General features: G+C 41.0%; 1 protein-coding gene across 3 annotated transcripts in view; it reads right to left on the bottom strand.

Annotated features, from left to right (window-relative positions):
* Window positions 1-7374: 7374 nt before the first annotated feature.
* Window positions 7375-11367, bottom strand: part of LOC111323970 (uncharacterized) — a 28820-nt gene continuing 24827 nt past the window's right edge. For all 3 annotated transcript variants that reach the window (XM_088737407.1, XM_088737408.1, XM_088737409.1), the window contains 4 exons: window positions 10817-11119; window positions 10176-10442; window positions 9463-9753; window positions 7375-8854 (listed from right to left, as the gene is read on the bottom strand). In XM_088737407.1, the coding sequence (XP_088593533.1) occupies window positions 8490-8854; window positions 9463-9753; window positions 10176-10442; window positions 10817-11119 (1226 nt within the window). In that variant the 3' untranslated portion in view covers window positions 7375-8489. The remainder of the gene's footprint in view (window positions 8855-9462; window positions 9754-10175; window positions 10443-10816; window positions 11120-11367) is intronic.

The raw sequence follows: 11367 nt of genomic DNA, 5'->3' as shown, positions 1-11367 counted from the left end.
TGTGTGACACGCCATGTGCTACTTGCCGTATTTGGGCATTACCTTATTTGGTGATTAAAATAAATACACTTCTACACTCTCAATCGCTTCCTACATGTTGAAACATGGTGTCAGGAGTAAACTCCGCTTTACTTGCCTAAATTTCGCTCGCGTCTGAGTGAAAAACCAGTGGAAGCTACCCGCAAATTCTGTTCACTTCGCCTGATCACAATTCTGAATCAGTTCGCTCCTTGCAAGCGAAAGAAGATGTCGACAGAAAGTGCCCACGAGGAGACACCCAGCGCAAGCAGTATTCAACCTTTAGCGCCGGCATATATACCACAAGCAATACCGCACAATTTTCCGCTGCCAAACGCAATGCATTGCCGTGGAGACGTCGCTGGAAACTGGGAGTTTTTCAAACATCAATGGAGCGATTACGAAATCGCCACGGGCCTCATTCACCGTGAAAATACCATTCGCCTAGCGACCTTGAGATCTGCAATGGGCCGAGAATGCCTCCAAATTTTCCTAAACCTGAACCTATCAGAAGACGACAAACAGAATATCGATAGATGTCTAGAAGCGCTAGATCAGTATTTCAAGCCCACAAGAAATGTAGTTTACGAAAGGTACGTTTTCAACACATGCATGCAAGGCAATGACGAGTCAACTCAAAGTTATGTAACAAGACTGCGAAAGTTAGCCGCATCCTGCGAATACGGAGAGCTGACTGACGATCTTATCAGGGACAGACTAGTCATAGGATTGAAGAATAATGGTGACAAAGTACGATTATTGAGAGAAAAGAATCTGGATCTTAAAAAAGCCATTCAAATGTGCACTACGAGCGAAGTAGCCGCGCAGCAAATGAAGAAAATTCAGAACACAGAGGACAAAGCCGAGGAGGTTAAGAAGCTTGTTGAAAGAAAGAAGGTTCCAAGAAGACGTCACTTCAAGAAAGCTCCAGAGAAACAGCAGAAATCCGATGATAAACCGAAGAATTCGGGCGTAGAAGAACGCCCTGGTTTCAAATGCAAATATTGTGGTCGCCCAGAACGTCATGTAAAGAGAACGGAGTGTCCGGCGTCCGGAAAAACATGCAGCAACTGTAACAAAAAAAGGCCACTTCGCGTCAGTGTGTCTCGCAAGGAAGAAAGTAAATCAGTTTGAAGATATTGAAACGTCAAGTGACGACGAAATGTGCCTAACCTTGGAAACTATATCGCTAGTTGATACGAAGGCCAGACAATGGTTTACAGAAATACAGTTCTTCAAATCTCCAAAAGATGACTTCACCACATCAATCACATGTCAACTGGACACTGGAGCCACATGCAATGTACTCTGCCTAGATGACCTGTCAGCCATAACCCAGCTAGGAGATCCTCCAGTTGAAAAGTCAACGGTCAAGCTCAGGCTATTTGGGGGGTCAACACTGAAGCCCATCGGGGAATGTGACTTGTATGTGAAGCACCATAGTACCAGGCAGACACTCAAGTTTCAAGTGGTTCAAGGCAAGTGTAGACCTCTGCTGTCAGCCGAAACCTGTGAGAAGTTGCAACTCATCAAGCTCAATTCTTCCCTCACCCAGACAGTGCACCAAGTTAACAGTGCAGAGAAGCCGCTGTCAGAAGAAGGCCTGTTTAGCAAGTATCAGGACGTATTCACTGGCCTGGGACACATTGGAAATGCAAAAATAGTGGTTGACAAGAATGTTACACCGGTACAGCATTCTCCTCGTCGTGTTCCGGTAGCCCTTCGAAAAGATGTGAAGAAGAAGATTGCCGAGCTTCAGGAAAAAGGGATCATTAAGAAAGCTGAGGAACCATCAGAGTGGATAAGTAGCATGGTGGTAGTAGCTAAACCGAATAAGATCCGAATCTGTCTAGATCCCAAAGATTTAAACAAGGCTATACAGCGTCCAAAGTTCCAAATGCCAACCTTAGAGGAACTTTTGCCTGATCTAAGTAAAGCTAGAGTCTTTAGCTCCTTTGACGCAAAAGATGGTTTTTACCAAGTGAGCTTAGATGAGGAAAGCAGTAAATTAACAACTTTTTGGACGCCTCTTGGAAGATACCGTTTCCTCAGAATGCCCTTTGGGATAAGTCCTGCTCCTGAAATATTTGAAAGCAAACTTCAAGAATGTCTAGCTGATCTTCATGGAGTCAAAGTGATCAGAGATGATATCCTGGTGGTAGGATACGGAGCAACAGATGCAGAAGCTCAAATTGATCATGATCGAAATGTCGCACGCCTAATGGAGCGAGCAAGACGAATAAGCCTAAAACTTAACAAGTCCAAAGTCAAGCTGAGAAAAGCCGAGGTCAAATTTATGGGTCATGTAATCTCTAAAGAGGGACTAAAACCTGATCCAGACAAGGTCACAGCCATAAAGAACATGCCAAAGCCAACATCCACGAGTGAAGTTCAGACCCTACTTGGTTTTGTCAATTATTTGTCTAAATTCTTACCCAAACTCTCGGATGTGTCTGCACCTTTGAGAGAACTTACCATCAGTACAGCCAAGTTTACATGGGCCAGACAACATGATAAAGCTTTCACCACCATACAGCAGCTAGTCATCCAGCACCCAGTCCTGAAATTTTACAATGAAGAAGAAGAGGCAACTATTCAGACAGATGCCAGTGACAAAGGCTTAGGAGCAGTTCTCCTACAAAATGGACAGCCCGTAGCGTTTGCATCCAGAACTCTCTCTAAGACAGAACAAAGATATGCTACCATCGAAAAAGAGTGCCTTGCAATAGTGTTTGGATGTGAGAGGTTCAATCAGTATCTGGCTCGCAGAGAGAAGATTTACATAGAAACGGATCATAAACCCCTTGAGTCCATCTTCAAGAAGTCTCTGCTCGCAGCACCGTGCCGTCTACAGAGAATGTTGTTACGACTACAGAAATACAATCTGGCAGTCAACTACAAACCTGGGAGTCAGATGTTACTAGCAGATCACTTGTCAAGAGCAGCACAACGTGAAAACACAGTGCCCGAAGATACCTTTCAAGTGTTTTCAGTGGATTTGGAGAAAAGTAACCCGATGCAAGCCTTGAAGATATCCCCTGAACGACTGGAACAGCTACAGCGCTGCACTGGACAGGATGAGTCTTTGCAAGTTCTAAAGACCACCATTCTCAGTGGCTGGCCAGCTCAGAAAGATCAAGCACCTGTTAACATCAGAGAATATTGGAACTATCGTGATGAGCTGTCAATACACAATGGAGTTCTCTTCAAGGGTTCAAGAGTAATAATTCCACGTGTCTTGCGGCCTGAAGTTATGTCCAAGATACATTCAAGTCACTTGGGCATAGAAGCCTGCCTTCGCAAAGCAAGAGACTCCGTGTTTTGGCCAAACATGACTGGAGATGTACGTGACCAAGTCTCACAGTGTTCCATCTGCAGTGAATGGCAATCCCAAAATCCAAAAGAACCAATGCAAAGTCATCAGATTCCGGACCGCCCTTGGAGTAGAGTTGCGGCGGATCAGTTCAAGCTTAATGGAAAAGATTACATAGTCCTCGTAGACTTCTATTCGGATTTTATCGAAGTGAAGATGTTGCAAGAGAACACATCAAGTGCTGTGGTTGAGTTTCTAAAAGAGCAGTTTAGCAGACATGGGATACCAGACACTTTGATCACTGACAACGGTTCCCAATTTACAAGTCAGGAATTCAGGCAGTTCGCACACAGTTGGGAAGTTGTCCATGTTTCCTCTTCGCCACACCATCACAAGTCGAATGGTAAGGTAGAAGCAGCCGTGAAAGTGACCAAGTCTTTACTAAAAAAAGCCCTTAAGGACCACAAAGACCCCTGGCTAGCACTGCTTGATCAAAGAAATACCCCTACAGAGTCAATAGGTTCAAGTCCAGTACAGAGACTTATGTCCCGACGCACAAGAACTCTACTTCCAACTGCCACTAACCTCCTGTACCCGAAAGTACCAGGAAATGTGGATCAACTACTCCGGCTAAAAAGACAGAGAGCCAAGTTCTATCATGATCGTTCCTCCCGTCCCTTACCCGAAATTGAAATAGGACAGGACGTCAGGGTGGCCCCTCTACAGAAGAACGACGTATGGAAGAGAGGCACCTGTGTTGAGAAACTCTCCGACAGGTCCTATGTAGTGAAGACGGAGGCTAACAACCACCTGGTCCGTCGAAACCGTGCTTTCCTAAAACCAGCTGAGAAACCAGCTGCGCCGACTCCCTCATCTAAGATAGTTGATCTCAGCACAAGTCAGCCTTCAAAGCACAGCTCACCGCCAGCGATGGTCCCTGGACCCAAGCCAATATCACCAGCAGTCAAGAGAACAAGGACCAGAATAATAAAACCTCCCGCTAGACTAAGTGACTACTCAACTTAGGTCTTTGGATCTTAAAGTGCAACTTAGGCTTAGGACTGTACAGAGACATTAGTTTCAGTGAACCTTTTGAATTTTTTTACTTCGTTTCCTCGTTGTGTCAGGTTAAGTTCGTTTTGCATTTCTATTATTTATTTTTTGAAATTTAGTTTGTGGCCATGTTCAGCTTTGTTTGACAAAGAAAGGGAGATGTTACGATGTTGTGTGACACGCCATGTGCTACTTGCCGTATTTGGGCATTACCTTATTTGGTGATTAAAATAAATACACTTCTACACTCTCAATCGCTTCCTACATGTTGAAACAATCCCTCACTATTCAAGCTCGCCGTTTTTGTATAGTTTGTGGCGATATCGTTCGCGGTTCCACCAAAAACAATCACGCTCTTCGTAGGCCGAGTATTATCGTTCCGTAAGAAGATGACGGAAGTTGAATTTTAACTTGTCAATGACAGAGTAAATAGGGAAGTTAATTCATTCTGGTTAATGCTGAATACTTCACGCAGTGCCCTGCGCTTGCGCTTCAGCTCATGTTTCAGCATATTTCAGCTGATTGCTGCACAGGCATCTCAAGCTTACATACCGAGAAAAGGCAATAGCTTACAGTCGAACCGAATCGGAAGTGAACACCACCGCGTACACCGCGTACGCGTACGAGTTGTGGATACACGCGGGAGGTTGCTGAGAACGAAAGAAGTGTGAGAGTCGCGCGAGGCGATACCCCCGGGCAAACTAGGGACACAGAGTGCGCGCTTTACATTGATCATGTTATAAATTTCATTATTAAAAACTGGATCATTGGATAATGCAATTCAAGACTTTTTATTGGCTTAGCCATTATGGTATATCAGCCAATACACCATAAACTAATATCAGTACATCGTAACATCCGGTTTCTTCTCACAAAATAAAGTCGAGAAGATTTGTCTAACATCTTGGGGGCGTGTTTTTTAATAAAACAATTATTCCACTCGCGCTTGTTGGATATGAGATGATTATAGCCAACCAGGCGCGCCTCGTTGGCTATCTTTCATCTGATATCCAACGCGCGCTCGTGGAATAATTGTTAATTATTATATGGCTGTGTCTCACAAGGACTGGGAACTACCGAACTCACGAATTTGATTGGCTGAAATCAATATTGAAAGCGGTCTAGATTTTCCCATCTAGACCGGTATCTAGACCGGTCTAGAAAAAAAAAAGGGACAAAGAATATAAAAAATTGGCATATAAGACACGTGCAGCCATATGAACATCTTATTAACCGAGCTAGGTCGGTCTGTATGGGAGAATCTTGACCTCGGTCGCTGGTACAGACCTCACTGCGTTCGGTCTGTACTGGCGACCTAGGTCAAGATTCTCCCATACAGACCTCCCGCTCGGTTAATAAGAACTAAGTAATGAATTTATTATTTGAGTATTAAACCCACTTAAATCTTTTTAAGAATACAGTAATGGACTGATCATTCAAATATTCAACCCGATTGCCGTGTTCCTTTTGAAAAAGTGAGGGTCATTGTTTAAATCAGAATCGATTTCTTTCATTTCATTAATTCAGTCTTAAAGCGTAGGCTTCACTTGGTTTGACTGTATTGCTTTCTCCCGAGACATGCGCTTGTGACACCTGTGGTAAAGGATGAGCGCCTCGAGGTGTTCATAGTGGCGCTTAGAGTCTGTTCTTTTTTAATTTTTTTACCTATGTAAAGAGAAAAAAAGCAAATGAATTCAAGCCGGCTGAATCTTTATGACTTTACCTAAAAATTACATCAGCGACAAAAAAACCGCTCGACTGAGTTAGTAAGGTATTATTTATAAAACATAAATCCTGAACATTTTAGGGTTTCCGAAGCAATCGCTTTCTTCATACAAATCCTCAAAATTCTTCTTTTGCGTAGTACTAGTAAAGTACGGATTTACTATTTTAAAACAAACATAAGTTACCGGTGATTAGGGTGGAGAAAGAAAAATTGTATTTGTGCAAGAGCTGTCGAAAAATCTAATTTTCATCGGATTTCTTGAGAATTCTTTCCCCGTGCGCATTTTCGAGAAACCTGGTCAGAATATCCAATGCATTAAAAACCGCTCGACTGAGTTAGTCAAGTATTATTTATAAAACATAAATCCTAAACATTTCAGGGTTTCCGAAGCAATCGCTTTCTTCATACAAATCCTCAAAATTCCTCTTTTGCGTAATACTAGTAAAATACGGATTTACTATTTTAAAACAAGCTTGGGTTAACGGTAATTAGGGTGGAGAAAGAAAAATTGTATTTGTGCAAAAGCTGCCGAAAAATCTAATTTTCATCGGATTTCTGGAGAATTCTTTCCCCGGGCGCATTTTCGAGAAACCTGGTCAGAATATCCAATGCACTAAAGGCATCGGACAAACTTCACATTTTGTCCTAGTTTTCAAACTCGTGTTCTTCTGCAACAGCTCTTACCACGCAGAGATCAGCAGTACTAAGAGAGAACGACTGGATCTTGCTTGGTAATCCGCTACTAAATGCGATGTTAACAGCAAGAAAAGAATGCACTATTGGGTTATAAGAATCGTGCATTGTCTTGAAGAGTTATCAGCCGAGGGGTTACTCACATAACAAGTTTAAAGTTCTTGTCGATAAACTGTAATCTCAAGTTAAGGGGTCTTCCGCGTGGTTTCCTCCAGCGGTGCTGCTCGCGTTAAGGGCGCAAGCTAATTCCTATAATTGAGAATATAGGTTACCTTCTCAAACGTAGAAAATTAGGGTTTGCACAACATGGCAGAATGGCAATACATCCGAACTCGCGACGGTATTTTGCGACAGGCTACGTTGCAGCCACAACGCAGGGCAAGTAGATATGTTGTGAATATTTAACCAACTGTAGCTCTGCGACAAGCCTGACACTAAAACTGTACATTGAATGGATGCAGTTTTGCGTTGAGTGTCTGATTTAAAAAAAAAAATGTCACCAGTCTGGAAAGTGCTATTGCATGTGGAGAATTAGATAAAAGAGAGATGGTATAACGCGATTAGACACGTCTTGTCGTGAATACCTTTTATTCTATTATCTGCGAATATTCTATTGCTTCTGTACATTTAAAATCTATTTATGTGTTATTGCCTTGGAACAATCTTTCCCAGCATTGTCTCCTATCTGTAAATAATCGATAATCTAAATATATCTTATGGGGTGAAAACACTCTATCATCTATTCTCTTATCTAAACGCCTAACAAAAAAATTCTGTTGCCAAGATTTTTTAATTTGCTCTATAGTAAGAAAGCAAAGCAATATATTGTTTTCACAGTTGAGAAGAATTTACTGCGCATATCAATATATTGAAAACATAACCTATGTCCAGTACGCGACTAAGAAAGGTAATATACGAGTTAAAGAAATATCACTTAAAAAAGCTTTGCTATATGTCTTTATCTAATGGCTCTCATTAGATTAGTTATCATCCGATAACAGTAGTTTTTGTGTGATTGTCTTTTAAGAGGTTTGGTTTAGTTTGCGATCCTCACCCAAATTTAAAATATTGTAATTACCTCTCATCCGAAATATAACGAAAGGCTACGATCGAGATGCACGAGATTACTTAGTATGGCATTTTAAAAAACATCAACAGCAAAATATATAATTACACACATACAAGAAAAGTCTAAGAAAAATTTAAGAAATGAATTTGGAATAAACTGAATCAAAGATTGCTGCACGTCAAAGAGGCCCTGAGGCCCTACTTATAAACTACCTTGGTGGTCATTCCTAGAAGAAAGAGAATGCATTCGCCGCCAGGATTTATCAAGGATGTTTTTGAGATCAGTTTACATCATATAATTTCTTTACTGTGATTTTGTATAACCCCTTCCCATATGCCACCATGATACTAATAGTGATCATGACGATGATAAGGAGGAAGCCACTCCAAACGCATGGCACTTAATTGCCAAATTTTTCATTGCTTCTTTCAAAGAAACAAGAACAAAAGGTGTGTTACGAACCAAAGTACCATTTCTAATAAACAATTAGACTCCATGTTGCCGTTCGTCTGTTGGCGTCAAAATGCAATGAGAACACAAAAGTGACACACGAAGAGCAGCCGAAAAACAGAATGGATAATCTGAAATAAACAGACACAAAATCAATTTTGGGATTATCATATTTCCTCATATACTTCTTCATTTCGTTTCCCGCCATTTTCCTTCTGAAGCACCATATTGTAATATCCCTGTTTCTCAGGTTTTTCCTGTAACGACTGATACTCAGTAAGAACTTGAGACTCCTGAATCGAAGGCCTGGGTTTGAGTTCCATATATGTGTTTGGATCTGAAGCATGTTCGTCACTTGACTGTTGATCAGGTGAAGATTTGACGCCATCAAAGTCAACTCTTTGTTTCCTTTGTATCCTTTTATTATGAACAGCTCGTCTGTACTGCCATATCAACCCACAAATTATAATGAGCAACACGACCACAATACAAGACAGTGCGATCACACTAGCAAAGAAGATGCTTTGTGTATCTGGTAAAAGAAGACAAACGGCTTTAGAACAAGCTATCAAACACTGAAAAGTGCTTGGTTACTCTGTTTCAATGCAATAACGTTGTCTTTTTAAACAGTTTCACCCTAAGGAATACGGCGTTTCTTTTAACTTCGAAGTATGAAAACAGTTCTAAACTTTCTGTTTTCTCGTCTCGAGGTCGGACTCCATTAAGGCAAGAATTTTCCAATTCCTAATGACTCGAGATTTCGTTATCAACTCACGCATATATGACTTCTAGTAATCTCTAAGAGAAAAGATTTAACCTTGAGCTCTCTCAGCAATGGTACATAGCACTCTGTTTTGATTTAGTTACAACCAAATAACTCAATTTTCATATAAGAAATGATCGACCTAAACACTAAAAAATTTTCTATCAGAAGAAAGAAAATATAACTTCCTCCTGAACAACGTCTGTGTATCAAGTCAGTACATAACGTTGCTTTTGATACATATATCAGTTTTAACCTGTGTAAATAGCTTCATAAAGAAGCCCAAAAACTTCATACCGGACTTGAAAGTTCTAAGCTTTCCAAAATGTTTGAGACGAAACGTTTTGGCGCGTTCGAATGTGAGGAAGAATATTTACCGTCATCAACTTGATTATCCGTAGGAGCAAGCAGGGCGATTTTATAGGCTGTTGACCCAAAGCTGTTAGCAGCGTGACACACATAATCCCCATAATCTCGTCCATCCCGTGGCGTGACAATGATACTGTTATTCAATAACTTCATGTTATCACCCGTTGGAACCTGACCATCTTTCGTCCACGAGAAGTTCAACGGAATATAACTAGTTGCTTGACATGAGAGTAAACATGGAGTTTGCTTTTTACACATCACTGAAGAAGGGGAAAGCTCTTCGATAATTCTGGGTGGCACTGTGTGAAAAGAAAGAAAAATTTAGTGAGACCAAAAAGAATTTTGACAAAATCATGCTCAAGTCAAAGGAGAAGAGTATACCAAAAATATGGGGACACTTCCGTGATGTAATTTTGCTTTGAAGATTTAGTGGTGGTTTGCTGTGTTGTTACTGATGCTTTTAATTTCAACCTTCAAATTCAACAAGATGTCAATGACCTGTAAAAAGTGGCCCGAGTATTTTCGAGACCTGTTTCTATAGTGATCATCGCGGCGCTTACTATAACCATAGTTGTTCAGTAACTTTGGTAGAGGTTGGCAAATTCTCTAACTTATTGTTAAAACTAACTCACCGACTCTTCCACATATTTACTTCACAGAAGATATAATTATACAATTATTAGGCAATGTTCAGTGTAACTGTAAATCCGTTTCTACGTACCAGCGATAATGACTATCGTAGCTGTACGGCTCTCCCCAAACATATTCACTGCTTTACATTCATAAACGCCACTGTCACCAGCAACAACATCTTTTATAATAAGTACTTTGCCCTTGTTCTCCAACTGAGCACGAGGTATACTGGTAAGACCATCTTTGGTCCAGGTAACAGAAGCCTCAGGGTCTCCACTAACCTCACAAGTCAACACGACAAGTTCGCCGACTGCTGTAATTGTTCTTTTAGACAGATCTTTGATGACAGGTCTACCTGAGTTTTGATAATCATTAAATAGTCATGGCAAAGTATTCAATCTAAAAGTAACAATTATGCGGATAGTCTCTCAAGACATGAAAACTTCGTGTTTTTAGTTCTTTAGGCATGGCAATAGAAGAACCTCGCAGTAGGACACAATAAGTTTTATCAAGACTATTTGATCTATTCGAATACCCTAGACACATTTCTAACATCCTTAGTTTTCTGCGTCTCAAGGTAATAGGAACTATATGGAACCGGATGTTTCGATTCTGTGCACGTTCATCAGAGCGACTCGAATTAACTCTAACAAAGACAAGCCTCTTTGAAGTTCGCCGGGTCTCCTAACCTGTCCCCTCTACTAACTCTGATGGAACCCTCTTTCTTACCAGTCTCCTTTGTTTTCTTGGAAAGAGCTGTACTTTTTGGTCCATCCCCAACAGAAGTGAATGCCAATATTTGAAATTCATATTCTGTGTTCTCACGAAGCCCAGTGACCTCTTGAGTGCGAGTTGCCTGATTGTTAATGAGATGCATACTTGCTGGCCCTAAAGAGCCTTTCTTTTTGTAGAACAATTTAAATCCTTTGATCATTCCATTTCTGGAGTCTTCTGGTGGTAACTGCCAGGATCCTGATATACTGGAAGAAGTGGTTGCAGTCAAAGTAAAGCCACTAGGAGGCAGCGAAGGAACTGCAATTGAGAAGTTGCAATATAAAAAAATCATACTAATTATCATAACGACAAACAGAGTCATTATGATCGTCACCGTCGTATCATTATCAATTAGAAATCGCCTAGCAGCGACCAGTAAATGAATGCTATCACTCTTTTCATTTCTCCGTCTTTCGTACGAACAGTTATATAAACTCCCCAGATATTTTTTCAAAGCCCCCAGTTCGTACGTTTTAATATCTTTGTCACAGTCGTTCATGGGAGCC

This window comes from Stylophora pistillata, chromosome 11 (assembly GCF_964205215.1).
Source record: "Stylophora pistillata chromosome 11, jaStyPist1.2, whole genome shotgun sequence".
NCBI lineage: Eukaryota > Metazoa > Cnidaria > Anthozoa > Scleractinia > Pocilloporidae > Stylophora > Stylophora pistillata.
This window is presented reverse-complemented; position numbering and strand designations above follow the sequence as displayed.